General features: G+C 38.9%; 1 protein-coding gene across 4 annotated transcripts in view; it reads left to right on the top strand.

Moving 5' to 3' along the window:
- Positions 1-25,163, top strand: part of UGGT2 (UDP-glucose glycoprotein glucosyltransferase 2) — a 192,237-nt gene that overhangs the window by 86,017 nt on the left and 81,057 nt on the right. For 3 of the 4 annotated variants that reach the window (XM_026493491.4, XM_057307574.1, XM_057307558.1), the window contains exons 16-22: positions 432-563; positions 10,503-10,667; positions 11,020-11,143; positions 11,239-11,337; positions 13,585-13,679; positions 19,201-19,407; positions 23,011-23,142. In XM_026493491.4, the coding sequence (XP_026349276.3) occupies positions 432-563; positions 10,503-10,667; positions 11,020-11,143; positions 11,239-11,337; positions 13,585-13,679; positions 19,201-19,407; positions 23,011-23,142 (954 nt within the window). The remainder of the gene's footprint in view (positions 1-431; positions 564-10,502; positions 10,668-11,019; positions 11,144-11,238; positions 11,338-13,584; positions 13,680-19,200; positions 19,408-23,010; positions 23,143-25,163) is intronic. The other variant, XM_044381900.3, reaches the window with a different exon arrangement.

Genomic DNA, 25,163 nt, shown 5'->3' on the forward strand with positions numbered 1-25,163 from the left:
TTCTCCCTCTGCCTCTCCCCACTGCTTGTGCTCATTCTCTCTCTCAAGTGAATAAATAAAATCTTAAAAAAAATAAATAAGCCATTATTTTACTAAGAATCACAGTGTCTAGTTTGAGCAAAATGGAACATAATATACATTTGTTACTGTATTTTTGAAAGCTGTAGAATATTCACAAAACCATTTTTATTGGAGATGATATATTGTGTGGTTAAAATGATTTATTTGTGTGGGTAGGGGACGTGTGTGTATGTATATGTGTATATATATATATACACACACACACACACACACACACACATATGTGGTATACTTAGAACTTACAAAGTATAAAGTGTGTTTTTATTTTATATCTGTCTGCATGCTCAGGGAAAGAAAAAAAACTAATTGCCATAAGATGAAAATTAGTTGTAAGATCTTTATTTCTACAGATGTACCAAAAAGTGAAGAATGACAAAATACTCACTGTGGACAATGTGAAGAGTGTTCTCCTAAATCTATTTCCAGATGCTAATATTTGGGATATTTTGGGAATTCATTCTAAATATGATAATGACAGAAAGGTAAGTTGAAATGGAAATTTTCAAAAATATGATCCAAGACACGTTTACTATAATCTCATGAATAGATGATCTCAATATAGTTAACTTATGATTCGGATTTTAGACTCTCAGAAAGAAGGGTATTTTAACGCCTCTGAATGATGCAAGTTGTATACGAGTACTCAAATTGCCATTATTGACCTTTTGAAAAGTACAAGAAAAGAGAATTGTCAGGATTTACAGGGTAGGAAACATGAATGTAGATTTTTTTTTTTTTTTTTTTTTTGAGACAGCACAAGTGGGAAGGAGGGTCAGAGGGAGAGGGAGAAGCAGATTCCCCGCTGAGCGGGGAGCCCCATGCAGGGCTCGATCTCAGGACCCTGGGATCATGACCTGAGCCGAAGGCAGATTCTTAACCGATTGAGCCACTCAGGTGCCCTGAATGTAGAATTTTAAAGAATGTAATGTATACTTTCATAGGAAGAAATGGAAAGCTGGCTTTTTAGGTAAATGCTAGGACAAGAACCAAACTTGGGAAGATGGAGCATCACTGGGGCTGAATTTCTCATGCCCATACAGATCTCAGGTTTTTTAGATGGGTTCTTGCATTTTATAAGAGTTTTTAGACCGCAGATCTGGTCCTGTCTGCATGCTAACAGTTGACGGTCGGGATCGTTGGTGTTGTAATATCCCACCTGAATGGGCCCCTGTTTAACTCCTTAGTCTCACCTCTCACCACTCTTTCCTTGCTCTTCTGTTCTTGCCACTGGGGCAGACTTGTTCAGGTTCCTGAATGGGCTCCTCCTCCTCACCAGAGGGCCTTCACACACTTGTTCCCACCATTGGTTCATGCACCCTGCCTCCCTTCTCTACTAGCCTGTGTGTGCTTCTCTGTAGCTCTCAGCTTCAATGTTACTTTGAGGGGAAATAACACTTTGGGAAGAACTTCTGGGAAGCCTTTTCTGACCCTCCACCTGAGATTAAGTTGCTCATGCTAACGTCACATGTGAAACCACACTGCATCCTGCATAATGCTGCTTACAGGGGCTGTTCATTACCTGCCTTCTCCCTGGACTGCATCCTCCCTAGGAGCAGGGAACATGTCTCCTGTTGGGTCTTGCAGGCCCAGTGCCCAGCGACTGGAACAGAGTGTGTCGTCAGTAAACATCTACTGAATGAAATGACCGAGGAGGCCAGGCCATCTGAGAGCGAGGGTTGTGTGGTAGGACGGAACTCCACGAGAGCGGTGAGGTTTTAGAAGCTGCTGCTGTGGGGGCTAGGAACGGCATACAGTGAAGCCATATCTAAAAATAGCTATGATGCCCAATTCCTGCTGGAGTTGCCTACCATAAATTTACAGGAGCATCAGTCTTTTTTTTTTTTTTTAAGTTTTTATTCACTTATTTGAGATAGAGAGAGAGAGAGAGAGAGAGAGAGAGAGTGCACGAGTTGGGGGGAGGGGCAGAGGGAGAGGGAGAAGCAGCCTCCCGCTGAGCAGGGAGCCTGATATAGGACTCGTTCTTAGGACCCCGGGATCATGACCCAAGCTGAAGCAGACGCTTAACCAACTGAGCCACCCAGGTGCCCCCCAATCTCTTTCTTTTTAAAGAAAGTCCAAAATACCAGGCATATGAATGAAGGAAGGTAGCTGGATAAAGTGCTGTGAGGTTGAGATGTTAGAAGCTGGATGTGGCATTGGCATAAGAGGCCCAAAGAGTGGCCCGTGAGAAGACCACTGGGGCGCGAGCAGGCTGCTTAGAAACGGAAGCGAGGCCAGGAAGCCAGTGTGGTAGGAATTAGGGGTTGTTTTCAGTCATGTAAGAATGGTTTTCCAAATGATAATTTCTAAACTGAGAACGAGTTTCATTGATACTTTTCATTACTATATTTTCATATAACTAAAACTAAAACACCACCAAGAAGAACTTTCTTTTAGGGCCAAAGTTGCACGGAGGCATCTCTTTTAATAAAATTATCATGGACTAAGGAAATGTAGAAAGAAAATTATTTTTTTGTAAGTACTCTTTAGGTACTCTTATGGGGAGAAGGAACACAAATTTCCTGTAGTGATTATGTAAACTCATGCAATAGAATAGCAGTGAGTTTTTATATGTTAAGGATCCTGTTTGCACAGGTTGAAAGCAAAAGGTTGCACTGTTTGGGTTTTAATATCAGCTGATGGTAAGTGGTAATGATAGGAGTCCTGGAAGTAATTCCGTACTTAGACCTTACGTGCTGTGCTTTTCTTTTTCTTTCTTCTTTTTTTAATAGAAGTGGGCTCTTCTGTTTGCTACTCACTGATAGAGCACAATTTCTATTCAGACCTTACCTTCCTTAGGGACTGACTTGTGCAAGAATGTATTAAGCATGGCTGATAGATGCATAATGGTGATACTAAGAATCACTTCTTATGCAAGAGTAAACATTTTTTTCTGATTGATTTGCCCTTTTTTAAAATGAGTCTGAAACTACTTACTGATTTTTTTTTTTTACTAAGTGTGTATGCTTTGTTTCTTAAGAACCCTTTTCTGGTTCAAGTCAATTATAGTATTTAAAGCTTTTTATAACACCTTTGTACCTGAGGCTGTTAAGTGCATTAAAATAAAATATGTTCCTAAGAGCACCTGGTAAGAAATATTCAAGCTGTTTATTTCATTGCAATATATTGATTAAAAAGTTTAAAATATTATCCAAAATCTATTCAAAATCTAACTTGTATGTGAAAAGAAATGGATTCATTTATTCATGTCTATTGTAGGTAAACATAACAGCAATATCTGCTGCGATACGAATGAATTTGAGATATTATACAGCCAAAACGTACTACGTATTATCAGATGCCATAAAAATGTCATCCGAATAACACCATGTTATCCTTAAATATTGGTATTCACAACCCAATATTATTGATTCTCATTAATTGGCTTTTTTATGCATACCACATGTGGATATAAATGTCATTTCCAACTGGACTATAACTACTTCAAGAAAGGGAATCTTCTTCTTTTGTATCCCTCCAGTTTTGTGTTTGCACGTCTTAAGTTTTAGGTATATTTGCTGAGTTCCTGTTACAGTAACTGGGGCTTGAGCTCTCTTCTGCCTCCCTACCCTCACTTGGTGTCTCCGTGTCCAGGGGCGTTACTTAAAATATTTAAAAACTGTTGTGGCTTCGAAAGCAGCCAGTCAGAGTCAACCAGAAGCAGATCCCAGAGCTGGAGTGGAGTCTTTATGCCCTCGTGCTGACCGTCACCCTATAGTGGCGGAATCGTGTTGACATGGAGGGTCTGGGAAAGAGGTCAGGGTGCTTCTCAGGGGCGATCACCATCCCAGGACAGCAGCTGTTTACCAACTGGTACAGATATATTTCAATACGTTAAGTGGTAAAGCCTGTCCAGTACAAACCAGCTGATTATCAGGTCTATTTTTAACACATTTTGGTTAAGTGAATATTTAGTGTGTGTGACTTTTTAAGTATTCCTTACTTAGTAAATCAAATACTATGTGATTATCTTTCCATTTTTTAGCAACTTTTTTTTAACTTTAAGAATTACTCCTTTTTTTTTTTTTTACCCACTTTCCATCGTACTCTTCTTATTGCAAATGTATCCAGATAGTCAATAGATAGGTCAGATAACCTGTCCAGAAATTTTCTTACAGATCAACACAGCAGTTAACGAACCATCACCTTCCTCGTGCACAGCAGGCCCTAGAATGCCTACCCTTTCTCTAAAGTGAACTTGTCATGCTCTGGACCTGAATACAGCTTCCTTTCGGGTCTGCCTTTGCCACTTCATTTTACAAGTCTCTGCTTGATCTTGGGTTTTGTGAGCACTGTGCCTTTCCTATTCCTGATTTATTTCTGATTTTGCTTCTCTCCCAAGTAAACATGATAGAAAAATTATTTTAACTCTTTTATGGTTAAAAATTTAAAAATCTACATTGCCATCTTATAGGTAGTTGGACTGGATGATCCTTTTTCTTCCAGGTTTTGGAGGCTGTCTTTACTGTCTATCTCCTAATAGGCTACGAAGACCAGTGATATCATTCTAATTTTAATTCCTCTGTCTTTCTGCTGTATTTAATTGTGTATTTATGCAGATTGAAAGCTTTTAGAATCTTTTTCTCCCTGGTGTTTGGAAATTTCCTGACAGTGTGTCTGTATTGATCCTCCTTCATTCAGTGTATTGGGTATTTGGTGAGCTCCTTCTACTGGAGATTTGTGTCCATCAATTCTGGGAATTTCTGTATTTCTCTAATACTTTCGTTCATTTTCTCTGTCCTTTCTGAATCTTCTCAGTTGAGTCTCTATTTGCTTTCTCTCCTTTTTACATTCCTTTGTCCTTTTCGTTCAATTTTTAAAAACTTTCTGGAGATCTTTCTTATATCCTATACCTGTTTTATAGCATTCAGTTTTTCTTTCACGGACACGATATATATTTTTTAATCTAAGAGTGTTAATTTTGTGATGTGTTGTTCTGCTCTCTGCGTTACCTCTGACGTCTACAGCTTCCCTTTTCTCATTCATTTTGATTTTTTTCTTTTGTGTTTGAAGCATCTGTCAAATGTCTTATGATATCTGGTTACTTTTCACACATAAGTATGAAACCCTAAAAAGCTGATGACAAATACATGGTTCTCCTGAGTTGGTGAGCCTTACTCAGGGAGCAGAGCTGACTTTCCCAATTAAAGCAGATTCTTCAACTAAGAATTCTTTATTTTGCTCTTAGAAGGAGTACATGTGGCAGACAAGGGGGTGCATGAGTCAGAGGTGAGAGCGCAGGATATGTGCAGGAACAGGATGTGGTCGTGGCCTGGGAGTGAAGGATGGGCACTCTCCTTTAATCTCCACCTGGTCTCCATCCCCTTTCTCTGCCTGCCCTCACCCAGGCTAGCCTTTGTGATTCAATTTCACCAGAGATTAAGAAAAGCAGCACAGTGTGGCTTTGCAGGTTGAGAGGGGGGCCTTGAGAGGCAGCTGCCCTGTGCACAGACTCTCAGCCATGTCCACACCCTGCTCTCATCCTCCAGTCCCGGGCACCGAGTGTCTCCAAGGATGCTGAAAAATGTTCACGTTCTCTTCTCTCTGCACAGATGTGACTTCCCTTTTTACTTTGCTTACCTGCTTTTTATCTTTTCTCCTGTTTTTCTTCATCCTTGTGGGCTCATATTTTCTATTATTATATTCTCACTTTAAGAAAATGTGTGAGGAGAGAAGAGATGAGCTTGTGTGGATAAATCTACCACATTTAATCAGAAACCCACTTTTACTGTTAAAAAGTTCAGTAGTGAAATGAATATTTTTCTGGTGTTATTATTTTAAGGTATCCACAATCATTGTCTCCTAAAGTTACAAATGTTAAGAATTTTTGTCAAGATTAAGGACACCGAACACTCCTCAGAAATATTGTTCCTTTTTTTTTTTTTTTTTTTTTTTAGTGTGAGTACAGGCTTCTCTTACTGCTCTCAATTCACCGCTCTCCTTCCCTGTGGCTGTCCTGTAACGATGGACTGCAGCTTCAGTCTCCTGTTGGCCCATTTTTCCCAAATCTGTCCCACCTCTGATTTAGGCCAGACTCTGTGTTAGATTCTGTGTTAGACTCTGATTTAGGCCAGACTCTGATTTAGGCCAGACTCATGCTTGGTCTCCCCCTCCCCGATCCCTGCCCCTCCCAAGCATTATTCTAGACATTCATCAGTCCCTTAAGCCCCTTTTCCACCTTGTTCTTCACTCCTAGAAAATCATTCTGACACCTCCATCACAAAGAAAATAAACGAGTATAGGCCCTCATTCTCTAAACTCATGTTCCTGTAATTTTCTCTCTCCATCTAAACATCTGTCCTTTCAAGAGATATTTATTTATTGAGTACTTGTAATGTTCTAAGTACAGTAGGTAAAAGAATAGAGCACAAGGAAGATCTCTTGAAGAATTTTAGTAAAAAAAAATGTAATAGAACAGAGAGACAAATTCAAAGAAATGAAAATTAGAATAAATGGTAAATAAGTAGAGGCTCACTTCTGAAGACTCAGAAATAACAGAGAAAACAAAGGGAAGGAAAGCATCAGAGAAATAACATAATGAAATCCCTGAGATAGACGGACACGAGTGTTGGCTGGAGAGAAGGGGCCCACCAGCCACACAGCACATAGAAGGAGGGAGGAATGCTCTGGGGATGGACATGAGAATTCGTCTCTGAATTGGGGATGGTAAGCTGAGTCCTGGAGTAGGAGGAAGAGCTGGATGCAAGAAAACAAGAAAGTGACAGGAGATTAACCTCCCAGAGAAAACTGTCAGGAGGTCCTGGGCTGTGAGGAGGTGTGAGAAGCTGGCGTCGCCGCTGTATGGATATAGCAGTCAGCTGTTGTGTTTGTGTCGTGGAGGGAAGGTCACAGGGTGAGCTGGAGAAGTAGGGGACCAGCTTGCACAGTGAACAGTATTAAATTGAACTCGGAACAGTGAAAGACCTTGGCAGCAGTAAAAAGTCTGAAGATATTAAGCAGTGAAGAGACCACGACCTGCTTTATTTTGAAAGGGCATTGTCCGTTATTTTGAAGCGAGTGTTGGAGGGTAAAAGTGTATGGGGTTATCTGTAGCTCAGAAGAGAGAACCGACAGAAACTGCCCTGCAGCTCTTAGAAATGGCAAGAAAGAGCGTGAAATCAAAGAGTTTGCAGGCATCATATCTGTGTTTCTTGTGTCCCCAAATGCTGCCGCAAGTTCACTTTGGATCCTGTCGCTGCCACCAAATCTATTCAATAACAAAAATTCAACCGAGTAAGTTTTAAAGATCCAACTGACGTTTTAAAATGATTCATGACTAGGACGGCATCCCGTCTAGCAAATAGAGGGATGCCCTGAGGAGCTAAGCCAAGTGGAAGGTTTTACAGAAGGAGGGTGGGGCAGGAATGTTATTAGCAAAGGAAAGGGATTGTTTCAGTAAGGTGGCTTTCCCTTAGGGGAAAAGCAAGGGTCTTACCAAGCAGACTACCTCATCTTTGAGGGATGGAGAGGGCCCATGTGGCAGACTCATTGGTACTGATCTGATGGAAAATTTTCTGACTAATGGGTTAAGACTACATTTCTGAGGGAGAGTGAAGCTGCAGTTAGATTAGGTATTAAGCCCCTGTTTAGGAACTCAGTCTAACAGGCTAAAATTATAGAATTCAGTGTCATTGGCTTATTTGTGGTAATTAAAGCTTTTGGAATGGACAGGTTGCCTAATTAGAAATCACAGAGTAAATCGGAAGAGGGCCTGTATTTCTAGCAGAGACCTCTTTCTTGGGTCCATACCCATGTGTGCAGCTATCTGGGGCTTGCCCAATCTTAAAAGAATCCAAAACCAAGCCCATCATCTTCCTTCGGACCCCAAATGTTATTTTCTTCTTTATGTCCTACGCTGGAGGGTAGCATCGTCATTTACCCTGGCCACCGATGCTGGAAGCGTAATGGTCATCCTAACCTACTGCTTCTCTCATACCATCCCAAACAGTACGTTGTTATGTTCTGTCCGTCCTGCCAGCTGAATGTTTCAGATCTCCCCTTGCGCATTACCATGAATTTCTGTTTGGCTCTTGCTGTTTCTTTCCCACGCTAGTGCAGGAGTCCTTGACCAACATTCCCAGGGAACGCTCTCCCATGCCCTTCCTTCTCACTGTTGCCACTGTGGTCTTTTTTTAAAGAGGCAAATCTGATCATATTACTTAACATTATTTACCCTCTTCCTAGATGGAACTGACCATGCGGTCCTTGGTAGCCCTGGATGCCATGTTCACACTTGTTTTTAATGTAGCCGTCTCTGGTCCACTGTAAGTTCCCTTAGGATAGAATTTGCATTTTATTTATATGCATTCATAAGCCTAATATACTGTAAGTGTCCAATAAATGCAGAGATAATATAGTCCAACAAATGCAGAAATAATATAGTCCAGTGAATGCAGAGAAAATATAGTGATTAAGAGTTCAGACTCTTGGTCAGAGAGCTCTAAGTACAAATCTTGTTTCTTTTTTTTTTTTTTTAAAGATTTTATTTATTTATTCGACAGAGATAGAGACAGCCAGCGAGAGAGGGAACACAAGCAGGGGGAGTGGGAGAGGAAGAAGCAGGCTCATAGCAGAGGAGCCTGATGTGGGACTCGATCCCATAACGCCAGGACCACGCCCTGAGCCGAAGGCAGACGCTTAACCGCTGTGCCACCCAGGCGCCCCCAAATCTTGTTTCTAAAATGCAGTAGCAACACAAGGAGAAAAGACAGGTGTTGGCGAGGGTGCGGAGAAAGGGGAACCCTCTTATGCTGTCAGTGGGAGTGTAAACAAGTGCAGCCACTCTGGAAACCAGTATGGAGATTCCTCAAGAAGTTAAAAATAGAACTACCGTACGCCCAGCAATTACGCTATTTACCCAAAGGATACAAAAATACTGATTAGAAGGGATACATGCACCCCGATGTTTATAGCAGCCTTATCCACAATGGAAAGAGCCCCAATGTTCATTGACTGAAGATGTGGTATATATAAGTGCAATGGAATATTACTCAGCTATAATAAAAGAATGAAATGTTGCATTTGCAACGACGTGGATGAAGCTAGAGTGTATCATGCTAAGTGAAATAAGTCAGAGAAAGACAAATACCCTATGATTTCACTCATGTGGAATTTAAGAAACAGAACAGATGAACATGGGGAGGGGAGTAGAAAAGAGAGGCAAACCAGGAAACAGATTCTCAACAGAACAAACTGAGGGCTGCTGGAGGGAAGGTGGACCGGGGGTGGGGGGGTGGGGGGGGTGGGTTCAGTGGGGGATGGATATTAAAGAGGGCACTTGTAATGAGCACTGGGTGTTGTGTATAAGTGATGAATCACTAAATTCTACACCAGAAACTAATATTACAGCTGTTAATTTAAATAAAAACATGAAAAATTAAAATTAAATGCAGTAGCTGGGTGGCACTGGAGGTCATATGTCATCTGTGAAATGTAGGTAATGGTAGTACTTCACAGAGTAATTGTGGGAGTGTTGGCAGTAATAATTACAATAATGCATGGTGTTGAATAGCAAATGACTTGTTTAGTCACACACTCTCACTCACAAGATAAAATCCAGATGTTGAGCGCCTCCAGGATCTGGCCTCTGCCCCTGTACTGACCACACCCGTACGTGTAACTCTGCCCACTGTAGACACAGAAAAGTACTGGCCATTACCTAAACACGCTGAATTCTCTCTTCCCCTCCGTTCCTTGCTATGCTGTCTTGCTTCACACGGAATGTCTTTTTCTACTTTATCTTCATGGCAAATGTTTACTCATTCTTTAAGACTTTCCGTGCCACTCCCTCCAAGGGCTTCTCTGACCCCTTCCTCTCCTTACTCAAGCTTGGCTAGACTCTTCTTCCTGGCTCCCAGAGAACCTGTTTTGTGTCTGTGTGAACCGCTTGAGGGAGGACTTTCAGCTCTAGTCACAGCATCTAGCCTAATGCTGATGGCATGACTTCAGTAGATGCTTATTAAACAAATGAATGCAGGGGTCAATGACTCTCTGATACGGGTAAATGATATTTTTTAAAAAATGTTATGCTCTGTACAAGGGTCAGCAGATGCTGCCCACCCGCTGCCTGCCTTTACACACACAGTTTTCTCAGGACCTAGCCACGGGCACGCATCCGGGTGTTGGGTGTCACGGCTGGACGACGGCATCAGAGGTGTAGTTGAGACAGAGCCCGGAGGGCCCACAGAGCCCGAGATGGGTACTAGCTGGCCCTTCACAGAAAAAGCTTCCTGATTGTTGCTCTATGTGGGTAAATTATTTTCCTTTAAAAAATGTTCGGAAAGGACATGTGGAATTAGCAAAGTTCACATTTTTTCCTATGGCATGTAAAAATGTGGCAGTGTCCGTCCCTTGTCTTTCACATGCATTTCTTTTCCAGACAGCCATATTCTGTTTAACTCTGGCATTTCTGAACTACACAGGAAGGAGCAAGCTTTTATGAGATGACTGGCCTAGGTCCTTTGCCTCAAGCCCTTTATAATGGAGAACTCTTTAAGCTTGAACAGCTGAATTCTGAAGAGCTGGAAACAAATGTTCTTCACAGAATGATGGATGCCACCATAAATTTACAGAGGGAAGTTTTCATGGTAGGTAAGCATTTATGGGAAAATACGTGATAAATGATGTTTTGAAAATGATGTTTTGTATTAAAACATCTTTTCATGGCGAGAATTTCCATCCTGATCACTTAGTAGTGAATTTAAAAGTAGTAATTAGTTAATTTAAGTTTACTTGTGCATAGTTATATCAAAAAATTGCTTACCTGGTAAGAAAATTCAAATTTTTACAGGCAAATTTGTTGTAAAATTTATTGTATGAATCCTAATTGCCTACATTTATTTATTGTAGATGAAGTAGTTAAGTGTATTCTGTGAGAAACTTTAAAACATATGTATATAAATTGCCTATATTTCCCAAGTAATATTTTTGTTCTCATAGGGCACATTAAATGATCGAACAAATGTAATTGATTTCCTTATGGAAAAGAATAATGTTGTACCCCGTGTAAATCCTTTGGTTTTGCACACAAAATGGCAGTACCTTAATTTAATATCCACATCAGGTAAAATAATCCTTCCATATACTTTCTACAAATGCTTATTGAGTTGTGAATGTTTTAGTAATTGGTCATTTAACATTTAATATGAAAATTTTCAGTAACTGCTGATGTTGAAGATTTCTCTACGTTCTTTTTCTTGGATTCACAAGATAAGAGTGCCGTAATAGCAAAGAATATGTATTATTTAACCCAAGAAGGTAATAAGCATACTTTATTTTCCTGACTTTATTCTTAAAGTAGCAAACATTGTAATTTTAGTAAGGTGGTTGAATAATGAATATGTATGTTGCTATTTGACTAGGGGTCTGGTTTTCAAGAGAGTCTGTAGTTTGTTAGGATATAAGCATTGAGCTGAGACACTGCCTTCGACCCTACTGAATCCTATATGCACAGGGGTTCATCATGGTTTTTTGCCTTTTCTCAAAGCAAGCTATTCCATTTTTCACCTTTTCAAGAAAGTGGTAAAACCTTTTTCGGACTGTGTAAACTGATACTTTATACTGCATGAAGAAGAGTATAATTCCCAGATCACAGGAGAGTAGTTCCCTACTGTGATTAAACAACATCTGGAGTTTTGCTTGCGTTGAGGATTATAATAAAGGAGAGGAGACTGATAAAGGAAGGTACTTGGAAATACAGATTTAGCCTGGACAGGGGAGTCTGCAGTGGGGCCACACGTTTGTTATAGACTACAGTGACCTATTCACATAGAGGTAGAATTTGGTTGGTTTTGTTTCATTTTGTTTTGTTTGACCATCTTTGCTCTAGAGAGAAAAATGAGAGCCAATACAAGTAAGATAAGAGAAGGCTGCTTTTTACCTTGGTGTATAAAGCAGTTATCTAACAATGAGAGTGATCTCAAGACAGGATGAACTCTGTAGTAAGGGATATATTTTTGTATGTGAGTTTTAAGCAGAGGCCACCCACCAGTTTTTTAGAGTGCTTTGGAGTCAAGTTTGGACCCGATGGCCGCAGAATTATTTTCTAACAGATCCTTGATTTGATGTTCGTGAAGTGGTCTGTCTCCAAGAAGTCCAACAAATGAAAAAATATAATGCAGTTCTGTGTTACGGCAGAGTAAGGTCCTGACTATGTTTAATGAAGAGAAAAGGAAACAGAAACAGGGAATAAAAAAATAGGAGAAATCTATCAGGTTCTGTGGTGTATTTTGAAAATTGTCTCTGGACATCAGGGTAAGGTAGCCTATAATTAATGCCCTTTGGTTAAATCTCTAACAATTCAAAAGAAAATTAACTGAGAAACACCTACTTTCCTCTTTCTTACAGTTACATAAATGTGTAAAGAAATAATGGAGTTGTGAGAAATTTTCTTAGCACTTCTGAGATATTTCTCAGTTTACTATGATGGTAAAATAATGCATGGTTTTGAATAGCAGATGACTTGTTTAGTCACACTCTATCACTCACAAGATAAAATCCAGATGTTGAGCGCCTCCAGGATCTGGCCTCTGCCCCTGTACTGACCACACCCATACGTGTAACTCTGCGCACTGTAGACACAGAAAAGTACTGGGGCATTAGAAGGCATTAGAATTCTTTACCTTTCTTCTTTGAAAAGAATGTACCACTCTGCCTTACCCTTAAGTTGCTTCAATTTGGACTCAATGTTAGCCTTCTCTTTGTTACAGTTTTTGTGTAGTTAGATATTACTGAGTCTGGTAGTAACTGTAGCCTCACATCTATTCAGGAATAAGTTTTTGATATAACAGATTTTTTGCACTTGTTTTAAGTAGGTCATGTGATCTGAGGGACTGATTTTTCTATAGTTTTTAATAATGGCTAGACAAGTATTATTTCAGGTGATAGATGCTGAGCCTCGGTGAAATTAAACCCATTTAATTGACTTCAGAATTAAAAATTGTTTCTCTGTGTGGATTTCAAATTTTTCTGAAAAAAAGAATTGTATTGCTGTTGATGGCACAAGGTGATGTGGATTAAAGCAAGTTAATGATAGCCAGACGTTTGAAGTAAATGAATTTGTAAGCTAATGAAATATTGCTGTTTTTAATATCACTTAGATACACTTTGCTGTATCTAGTTTTACATAGTGGGGTATAAGTATCAATTTAAAAAAATGTAGCTGTAGCTGGAAGAACAGTTTTGCTCACCAACACTGAAAACATAATAAGCATAATACAATTTTTGTCTACTAATAAAAGTATTCCGCAGATATGTCCCTAAGGAACTATTCTTTCTTTTTGGTATCTGAGTTTCTATAAGCTTATAGAACACTCTTCTAGTATTTTTATATGCATGTGAGTATATATGTGTGAGTATATAATCTTTAGCAGTATTTGCTTATTTTTAAAAAATTAAGTTTAATATTTTAATACTTTTTAATGTATGTCATTAACTGGAAATGTCCCCTGCTTTTAGTTTGATTTTTAAAAAAGGTAGTTTAACTAAACTATTTGAAACTTTCAGAGGATGATGTAATTTCTTCAGTTACTCTCTGGATTATTGCTGATTTTGACAAACCATCTGGGCGAAAACTACTGTTGAATGCATTAAAGTTCATGGTGAGTATTTAGATATTCTTTTTTTAAATTTTTAAATTTTTTATTAACATATAATGTATTATTTGTTTCAGGGGTACAGGTCTGTGATTCGTCAGTCTTACACAATACACAGCGCTCACCACAACACATACTCTCCCCAGTGTCCATCCCCCAGCCACCCCATCCCTCCCACCCCCTCCACTCCAGCAACCCTCAGTTTGTTTCCTGAGATTAAGAGTCTCTTATGGTTTGTCTCCCTCTCTGGTTTCATCTTGTTTCATTTTTTTCCCTTCCCCTATGATCCTCTGCCTTGTTTCTCAAATTCCACATGTCAGTGACATCATATGATAATTGTCTTTCTCTGATTGACTTATTTCGCTTAGCATAATACCCTCTAATTCCATCCATGTCATTGCAAATGGTTATTCTCACTACAAAAATTTTAATTTGTTAATTTTGAGAAAGCCAAGTGAAGAACATTCCCCTCCATATTCACATTTTAAGTACCTCAAGTTGTTGCTAAGGAAACTTAAGACAGGAACTCCCCCGCACCGCAAAATTCCTATGTTCAAATCTAATCCGCAGTGTGACAGTATTTGGAGGTGGGACCTTGAGGAGATAATTAGGTCATGAGGTAGAGCCCTCATGAATGGGATTAGCGCCCTTGTAAGAAGAGGTCAGAGAGCCTTGCTCGCTCTCTTTCCATCATGTGTAGATGGACAAATCAGTAGTCTGCAACCCAGAAGAGGGTCCTTACCAGAACCTGACCAGGCTAGCACTCTGATCTCAGGTTTCCAGTTTCCAGAACTGTGGGAAATAAATTTCAGTTCAGTTGCCACCCTGTTTATGGTTACTTTGTTGTAGCAGCCCAAACTAAGACTTAGCGGTTGTAAATAGGCTATTAAAACAGAGTGAATGGTTCTAGACCCACCATTACATGGATGACCCCAGATCTGCTTTCTACCAACAACACTTCATAATAGCAATTTTTCGTCATATTATCAGGCAGCACTTTATTTCTCTGATTATTTAAGAAAAAACAAATTTATCTCACTGAAGAATATTTTAAGCCTTAAATCAACCTTAATTTTTTTGTTATTAGAGAATTACAAACCAATATATTTCAATAGGATACCTTTTTTTTTCTTTAAAGATTTTATTTATTTATTTGACAGAGATAGAGACAGCCAGCGAGAGAGGGAACACAAGCAGGGGGAGTGGGAGAGGAAGAAGCAGGCTCATAGCAGAGGAGCCTGATGTGGGGCTCGATCCCATAACGCCAGGATCACGCCCTGAGCCAAAGGCAGACGCTTAACCGCTGTGCCACCCAGGCGCCCCAATAGGATATCTTTCTATATTTATTTAAAAATACTGTCCCAGGGGCACCTGTGTGGCTCAGTCAGTTAAGCCTCTTACTCTTGATTTCAGCTTAGGTCATGATATCAGGGTCGTGAGATTGAGTCCTGCATCAGGCTCTGTGCTGGGTGTGGAGCCTACTTAAGATTCTCCCACATTCTAAGAAAAATAAACAAAAAGCAAAAAACTCTTTTCTAACCTCTCTCTCTCTCTCTTTTTTTTTTTTTTTTTTGGTTAAGATTTTATTTATTTATTTGACAGAGAGACAGCCAGCGAGAGAGGGAACACAAGCGGGGGAAGTGGGAGAGGAAGAAGCAGGCTCCCAGCGGAGAAGGGAGCCCGATGTGGGCTTGATCCCAGGACCCTGGGATCACGCCTTGGGCCGAAGGCAGATGCTTAACGACTGAGCCACCCAGGCGCCCCACCTTCTCTCTTTCTAAGGGAGCATGAAAGTCTGTCTAGATTAAAAACACCTAAGAAACATAAACCAAAATATTTTATGAAATTGTTTTGTATTAGCTAAGTGTAAATCTATTGCTGATTACAAATTACCCCATAACTTAATGGCTTAAAACAACAAACATGGGGCGCCTGGGTGGCGCAGTCGTTAAGCGTCTGCCTTCGGCTCAGGGCGTGATCCCGGCGTTCTGGGATCGAGTCCCACATCGGGCTCCTCCACTGGGAGCCTGCTTCTTCCTCTCCTACTCCCCTGCTGTGTTCCCTCTCTTGCTGTCTCTATCTCTGTCAAATAAATAAATAAAATCTTAAAAAAAAAAAATGTAACTCTCACTCCACATTTAAATTTCCCTGTGTATATCCAAAACAATTAGATTTAAAAAAACAACAACAACAACAAACATTTATTTTTCCCAGTGTCTGGGGTTTAAGAATTCAGGAGTGGCTCAGGTGAGTGCGTACAAAGCGTGAGTACAAAGAAGTAGGGGTCATTGGGGGCCATCTTGGAGGTGCTCAAAAATAGTTAATACATTTTAAACAAAACGTAACATTAGCTAGGACAGTTTTCATGTCATGTTAGATGATCTCAGAACACATTCTGGGTTCTCTAAGTGGCCTGCAGACGAGTACATTCCAGAAAGGGGTGTTTGGGATCTATAGAGTCTGTCACTTCTTCTTTCTCCTTCTTCTCAAGAATTTCTGGTAGCATGTTCTTTGTGAGGCTGACAGACTGCCTTTTCCCAGTAGTTACAATGTATATGGCTCTCCCATTAGGCACATATTGGTATGTTTAATGGTGTCCCCACATTTCTCTGTGGATCTATTCATTTTTGTTCATTCTTTTTATATTCTATTTTTTAGAATATATATATATATATATATATATATATATATATATATATATATATATATATATATATATAGTTCTTTGGATTTATCTTTAAACTCAGCAATTCTTCCTTCTGCCCACTCAAATCTATTGAACCCCTCTGAGTGAATTTTTCATTTCAGTTATTGTACTTTTCAACTCCAGAGTTTCCATTTGGTTCTTTTTTTATAATTTCTATCTCTTTGTTATTATTCTCAGTGTAATAACTTGTTTTTACCATACTTTCCTTTAATTCTTTAAACATGGTTCCCTTTAGTTCTTTGAACATATTTCGATGTCTGTTAAGTCAACTATCTACTTCAAAGATAGTTTCTAATGCTTGGTATTTTTCCTTTGCATAAATCATACTCTTCTGTTTCACTGCATGTCTCATAATTTTTTTATTAAAAACCAAACATTTTAGATAATACATAGTGGCACATTTGGATACCATAACCACCTCATCCCCAGGGTTACCCATTGTTTGTTTGGTCATTTGTTTATTTGTTTAGTGATGTGACTGAACTAACTCAGTAGTCTGTTTCCCTCTCATTGTTTATCTCTGATGTTCCTGCTTAGACTTTTTCCCTTGTTTTTATATTTTATCTTGGTTTCCTAGAGACTGCCTCTGAGTCAGCAAAAGCCAATTACCACTCAAAGTTTGTGCTTAAGTCCCCATAAGTGGTTAGATGTTCACCCTTTACTGTTGGATGTGTACTTGACTGAAAGGCTACTTTCCCAGTTCAGGGATTTTATGATTTTGCCCCACATTCACCTATGGGAAAGTGTCTTGGAATTTCCCTTTCTCATTACTCCTGAGAAGGTTCAACCTTTGACATATGAAGTGTTCCAGACTGCCCAGAATGGATTTAATATTATTTTTAAACCTGTCTGCCTCGGAGTTGCCTGGTCAGAGTAGTTTGGTTTTTTTTTTTTAAAGATTTTATTTATTTACTTGAGAGAGAGATCATGAGCAGGGGGAAGGATAGAGGGAAAAGCAGACTCCCCACTGAGCAGGGAGCCCAATGCGGGACTCTATCTCAGGACCCGGGGACCATGACCTGAGCCTAAGGCAGACACTCAACCGACTGAGCCACCCAAGCACCAGCAAAGTAGCTTTTTATTCAACAGTGTTTATTCAGGGAATGCCTTCAAGTGTGTCCTATGCCCCATTCTCATTTTCCTAAGTGGGGCCAGTGTAGAATATATGCAGTTTTCCAGACCCTGAGGGATGAGTGTGATCCCAGGGCAGCTCTTTCCATCTGTCTCTTTCTCTGATTCTCTCTGTTAGACCTCTGGCTGCTCTGTCATTTCACCTGACTTTTTCTTGGCTGGAGGAGCATATAAATACAGATGGGATTTCACCCACAGCCTGTAATTTGCTGACTCCTGATCTAGTTCATTAATTGAATTATCTGTGGTATCAGTTCTGAGTTTTATTCTTTCCAGTATTATATCTTGAGCCTCTCTCATTTATATTTCATTTTAGCCAGCTTAGTTTTAACTTCTGCCGTTATCTTACTGGGGCCTCTCCTTATGCCTCTCTGGGTCTGTTTTTTGGAGACCATGTTTTCTTTTCAAAGCTATACAAAGTTCAAAAGACTGATGTAATGAACACTTACATACCTAACACCTAGATTCTATAATTGTTAACATTTTACCATATTTGGTTTAATTATCTGTGGGGGAGGAAGGGCAGGAATGGTCTAGATCATTTTAAAGTAAGTTGTAGAAATCAGCATATATCATCCCTTAATACTTCACATGCATTTTCCAAGAATTAGGATATTCTTCTATGTAATTGCAGTACCACTCTCACATTGTTAGTACTAAGTCTTCATTAAATTGTTCCCACAAAGATGTCTTTTTTCGAACCAAGATCCAAACTTGTTTCCTATAGTGCATTTCACTGTTAAATTTCATTAGTTTCTTTCATTGTAGAACAGTCACATCCACATTTTGTCTGGTGATTTTTTAAAGAGACCAAACTGGTTGCTTTGTAGAAAAATCCCACATTCTGAATTTCATTAATTTTTTGTTCTTATAGTATTTTGAACTTGTTCTTTAGCCCTTATATCTCCTCTGTACTGGAAGTTATGTCTGAAGCTTAATCAGATTCAGTTTCAACATGTTCCGGCAAGAAGACTTCATGGCTGGTGCTCTGCTTGTAGAATACCAAAATGAAACAAAATTCAAATGCCCAGCTTCAGTAGAATGGATAAAATAGATTATCTTCATACCATGGAATTCGGTACAGTCCTAAAAAATAAAGTAACTGCAGCCACACAAAACATTGTTGATAAATCTCACAACCGATAGGTTAAGTGGAAACAGAGCAAGAAAGAATACATGCTGTAGGATTATATTTATATGAAGTTCAAAATAGATTAAATGTTTAATGATGAAACTTAGGTGATACACCAGAAAGAAGTAAGAATGGTACAACCAATGAATAACAGGGTAGTGGTTGTTTCTAGAAAAGTGGGTAGATGTAGTAAGAGGCAGGGTATACAAGAGATGACTTTGGGTTGCCAACAGTGCTCTGTTTCTCCACCTGGGTTATAGTTTTATGGGCTAATTTCATTGAGTTCTACAGTTATGTTTTGTGTATTTTATGTGTTATTTCACACACAAGAAGAGGTTAAACGAAGTTGCGTTATAAAACACTGTCTACAAAGAGGTGAAGCACTTGGAGTTACTACAGTGGCTGTTTTTAGGCTGTCAGTAGGTGCGTGTTCAGTACAGTCCACATAGAAAGACGCTGTGTGGCAAACCGAACAAACTCGATGCGAAAGAAAAAAGTTCAGCTGTACAAAGATATGTAAGATACTGATCTTTTTCACCTATAAATGTGTTTTGCAGAAAACAAGTGTTCATAGTCGGTTGGGGGTTATTTATAATCCTACATCAAAAATAAATGAAGAGAACACAGCTATTTCTAGAGGAGTTTTGGCAGCTTTTCTTACACAGAAAAACAGCTTTTTGAGAAACTTTCTCAGGAAACTGGCAAAGGAAGAAACTGCTACAGCTATTTACTCCGGAGAAAAAATTAAAACATTCCTTACTGAGGTCAGTAACTATTTGTTTGGAATAATAAGTATCCTCTGCATATTTAGGAAGTATAAGCAAGTGTTACCATGTTACTGAAAAAATATCAATAAATAAGTATAATCAATTGGGCATAAGAAACATTCCTTCAAACGGGAAACGGTAAATATTAAATGATATGACTTTGCATCAAGGCATTTAGCAAGCCAAATATTTCTGCTACTACTTTGTGACACTTGAAGTTGATGGCATTCTGGTTAAGGCGTACTTAAATGAAGAATGAGAATTAAAGGATTATGTAAGTAATACTCAGGTATTTCCCTGAAGGGGTGTAGTATGAGGGAAATTCTAAAGATGGAAGATGATCCTCAAGAAGGAAGATTCATTAATCCTTTCAAAAGTATTTTCTGATTGCGAGACAGTGGGGATAGTCTTGTGAACAAGGCAGATACATTGAGTCCATGTGGAGCTTACATGGTAGTAGGAGAGACAGAAGAACTGAATGGTACCGGAACAATATAAAGAAAGAATAGGGTAGATAGTTTGAGGGATGATCTTTTAGCTGGAGTGGTCAGGGAAGACATCTCTAGAGTTTACCTTTAAGCCGAGGTCTGAAATGAGAAATCAAGCCATGGAAAATCTTCAAGAAGAATGTACCAGATTCAGGAACACAGTAAGTCTAAAGGACTACCACACAGATTAGCTTTCCAGGTTTGAGGTATAGGCAGAAGGTCATTGTGAGCAAAATAAAGACCATGATGTGGAGAGTACCAGGAGATGAGGTCGGGAACAGAACCCAGATATTTCAAGCACCTATAGGCCATAGTAAGGACCTGAAGTCTTTCCTGAGTATAATGGGAAACCATTGAGAAATCTTGAAGAAGTGAATAATCTTTACAAAGATGACTCTGGATGCCATGTGAAGATCTGGTAGTTGCCAGACAAGAGTGGAAATAGGATGAACAATTAGAATGCTATTGCAGTAATCCAGGCAAGAAATAATGGTGTCCTGGACTAGGTACTGGTGGTAGAGATAGTGAGGTGGTTGGCACATAATATTTGTTACAACTCTGGTCAACAGGATTAGCTGATCGGTCCTATGTGACATAAAAGGTAATATCCTTAAATTTTAGCTTGAGTGGCTTGAATTGATGATGGTGTCTTTTTGAGATGGGGAAGTCTAGATGAGAAGAAATCTCGACACATAAAGGATTAAGAGTTAAGTCTGTACATGTTGGAGATTCCTGTTGGACATTCAAGTGGAGATGCTGGGTTGACAATTGAGTTAATGAGTGTAGAAATCAATAGAGGGTTGTTGGGGTATTTTTAGAGTCAGACACTTTGAGAGTTACCAACATTATATATAATTTAAAGCCAAGAAACTGGATGAGATACCTCAGGAGTGAGTTGGGTGAGAGAAGAGAGGCTGAAAACAGAGCCCTGGAATGTTCCAACATATAGAAGTATGCGAGAGGATGATCCAGTAAAGGAGACAGATGGAGCAGCCAACAAGTTAGGAAGATAACCAGCAGAGTATGGTATCCTGGAGGTCAGTTGGAGAAAGTATTTCAAGGAGAGAATGATCAACTATGCCAGATGTTCCTAAAATTAGGCTTCATAATTGACCATTTACTTGTTAAGGTGGTCATTGGTGAGAATTGTTTCAGTGGAGTAGTAGGTATAAAAGTAAACTAGATTGAAAAGAGAATGGGAAATCAGCAAATAGAGATAGTGAGTATAGGTACCTCTTTTAAGAAACTTTATTTTACCATGAACAGAGAAATATTTTGTATCTGGAACAGGACCTGAGGTCAAGGATTTCTAAATTTGGGAGATGTCACTGTTTTGTATGCTAACGGACACAGTCCATCCAAACAATGAGAAAGGATGATAGAGAGGGGAACAGAGTTAGGAGCAAAGTTCTTGAGTAGTAAGAGGTGCCAGGATCCAATGGACAGATGTTAACTGTTGGTCTTAAGAAGAGAAACTGTTCATCTGTTTTAACCAGAAGGAAGGCAGAATGTATGGGCATGGTTGCAGAAGGGTAGATTTAGCAGGATGAAGTACTTCTAATTATATTCATTTTCAGAAGAAATTCTGGTCAATGCCAAGTATTAGAATGACAGTAGGCATTATTAGAGGTTTGAGGAAAGAGGAGAAAATGCCACATCCCTTTCTGTTATTCTGAGAGTGAGCAAGTGAATTAAATAAATTAGCATGGGAAGGTTTCTGAGGGCCCATTTGAAGTTAATGACCTTAAAATGAAAGTGAGGTCAGTATTAGTTGCATGTTTTTCTCTAGCTGTATTAACAGTTTGGTTCTAGTTGCAGAGGAAGCAGAGTTGTGTTTTAATAGAGTTGGGGATTTGCCGGGTGAATATGAATTTAAGGAAGCATTCGAGGGAGCTAAGCATGGAAGGTTTTTGTTGTAGTAAAGGACTTTGGGGTGTAGCTCGGATAGGAGGAATATTATGGGAGGTATGATGGACAGTAAATAAGTGGTAGGGGCTGAGAACTGCAGGGGTTGAATAATGGTTGGTCTGGTGACACTAGGTTGCATGAGCTGGAAATTCAGGAGCTTGTGGTCAGAGACGGGATGATTGAGATGAGAGTTTGGAAGTAAGCAGGATCTAAGGCTGCACTGTCCACTACTGTATCCACTAGCTAAATGTGGCTCTTTAAAACTTAAAATTAGGTTAAAATTTAAATTCTGGCATGTGTGGTGATGAGCACTGGGTGTTATATGCAACTAATGAATCGTTGAACACTACATCAAAAACTAATGTACTATACGCTGGCTAATTGAACATAATAAATTTTTTGAAATAAAATTTAATTTAATTTAATTCTGTGCCCCAGTCATACTAGCCGCATGTTAAGTGCTCAGTGACCATCCGTGGCTGTGGCTGCCATATTGAACAGTGCAGTGGAACATTCCTTCCATCATGGGAACACCCAAGAACCTGTTAGAAATTCAAAATTGAAGGCCCCCACCCTGGATCTTCTGAAGTAGAAACTACATTTTAACGATGCTCCAGGTGGTGGCACATTGAAGTTTGATAAGTACTGATATGGAGAAGGGTGTTCTAGCGCGAAGATGTGAGGAACCTACTCGTGGTTTATTTTCTGTGAATGTCCGTATATTTTTTACTTTAACCAAGGATTATTTCTGTATTTCAGAAATAAAATGCATTATTACTAAATTGGTTTTGTGAGATTGGTATAATGAGGTGAGATAAGGTATTTCTATTTTAGACAGTTGTTTTTACTGAGTATACCAAATGGGGGTATTGAGTTCAGAATTTAATAAACATTTTGTTTCATTTCTTTAATGTTGAATTTTATTTACATTGATACCCCCTTGCATATTACTAATCAATAATCACCTGAAATTTTGAAAGAATGGATGGCATATGATATCTGCTTGTAACAAGATTTACAACTATTGTAATTGACTTGGCAAAGAAATATTCTTTTTTTAAATGTTTCAGAAGAAAATAGTACTTTTTAAAATAATTTAGAATAATTTCAAATTTTGCATTAATATGTTAAAGCAGGCTTTGTTAAGAAAATAATTTAACATATTTTCTCTTACTGATTTCATCCGTCTTAATTTATGCTGTAGGGGATGGATAAGAATGCTTTTGAGAAAAAATATAATACTGTTGGAGTGAATATTTTCCGAACTCATCAGCTGTTCTGTCAAGATGTACTTAAATTGCGTCCTGGAGAAATAGGTATTGTCAGCAATGGGAAAGTAAGTAGGAAAAGCAGTTGCTCACCTTTCTCATGGGCCTATGATAGAGGGGTCTCAAATTTGTTTCTGTCACAACACACCTGCTGTAGCACTTGCTTGCAGAGGACGGGCTCCTACTCGAGACACACCACACAGGTCTCAGCATGAACGAAAGGGCACGCTACTCGTTCTCTCACCCCACCCCTCAGTGATGACAATGTTGAATGTGGTGGCTAAGAATGTCTCCTGGGGACAGCTTTTATTTTGCTCTAATACAATTATTAGAACAAACAACTTATTATCCACCACAACGCTGTGACTGAGAACCACTGTTGCAGTAGGTGTAGAAAGTACGTTGTGACATTTTTTTCTTCTTACAGCTTTTCTCTACAATTGATTACGTTAACTTCCAAAAGTATTAAATTGTTATTTTTGAGCTATAAAGTAATATTTATTAGTGTAAGCATTAACAATCTATAAGAAAAATCACTCTTACTTCTACCCTCCTAAAAAAATTTGTTATGAATAGTTTGTTGTTTTACCTTCTAACCCCTTTTTCTACTCTACATAGCCATGTCTGGTTTGTAAAAGTACATAATTTTAATCCTATCATATGTGTATGTATAAAATTTTATATCACTTTTTTCTCTTAGTATATCAGAAACATTTTTCTGATGAATTAGAGAATCTTTATAGAACTACAGAACTCATGATGATATCTACTTATTATTTTTTGAGTATGAGAATCTGGTTTTATTTCTCAGGAATGATTTAAGTTTTAAAAAATTGAATCTGGTGCCTAGATTTATTAAGATATCAAGTAAGGCAATGTGTTTGACATATCTTTGCTTGAACTATCAAATTATATATCCCTAAATTGTCTTCCAAGCTATAATACAGTCTTAACGTTTTCTTTGTTTTCTACATTTTTTAAAGATTTTATTCATTTGAGAGAGAGAGTGCATGCAGGGGCTGAGGGAGAGGGAGAAGCAGACTCCCCGCTGAGCAGGGAGCCCAATCCCAGAACCCCGAAATCATGACCTGAGCAGAAGGCAGACATTTAAATGACTGAGCCACCCAGGTGCCCCTGTTTTCTACATTTTATCATTGTTTTATTACCATATTGTTTTCCCTTAAAATTATGCTTATTCTTTCTTACATGAGTCTATAAATACTAGGAATTAGAGAATGGTGAGGGACTCGTATTTGCAAGCTTTCGCATATAAATATATCTGCTTCAGTGTAGCAGTTTTCAAGCTAATTACATTAGCTCCTAAAGGTTCATCTTTGTACAGAGCTGTTTTACAAATCAGTGAAAACAGTTGTCATGTATTATTAACAGTAATACAAAATATTTGTGAATTTGATAGTGAGGTATGTGGAAGCCCAGAAATTGCATTGCTTTTTATTTTTAACAGTTGCTTTGGGAAGAAATGTAGCTTTTTAGAACAGTTTTACAGTATGTGGCTACCTTTGGCTCTGTCTGGAAAGCTCCCCTATGTTTTCTTTGTCGTTGTTTAATGTAATTCATAAGTTATCAATATTAGTGATAAAAAATGTTACAGTTATGTTTTTCCTAGAATAATGGTTTCTACTCATTTTCCTTGAAATTTACAAAAGTAATCAGATCCTAGGGGCACCTGGGTGGCTCAGTCGGTTAAGCCTCTGACTCTTGATTTTGGCTCAGGTCAGGATCTCAGGGTCATGAGATTGAGCCCCACGTCAGGCTCCACGCTCAGCACGTGGTCTGCTTAAGATTCTTTCTCTCCCTCTCCATCTGCCACTCTCTTCCTGTCTCTCTCTAAAATAAATCTTAAAAAAAAAATTCGGATCCTAATTTTGCACCAGCTGTGAACCAGATATTCTTCTAGGTTCCGAGAGTTTAGTAGTGAACAACATGTTTTCATGAAGTTTATATTTTGGTGGTCAGCAACAGATAACAAGTAGCATCCTACTTGATAAGGTGTCATTTGGAGAGAACCAGAGGAAGTGAGGGAGCAAACCATGTGGAATATCTGGAAGAAGAATGTTCTAGATAGAGG

Source organism: Ursus arctos, unplaced genomic scaffold, assembly GCF_023065955.2.
Source record: "Ursus arctos isolate Adak ecotype North America unplaced genomic scaffold, UrsArc2.0 scaffold_10, whole genome shotgun sequence".
In the NCBI taxonomy this organism is placed as follows: domain Eukaryota; kingdom Metazoa; phylum Chordata; class Mammalia; order Carnivora; family Ursidae; genus Ursus; species Ursus arctos.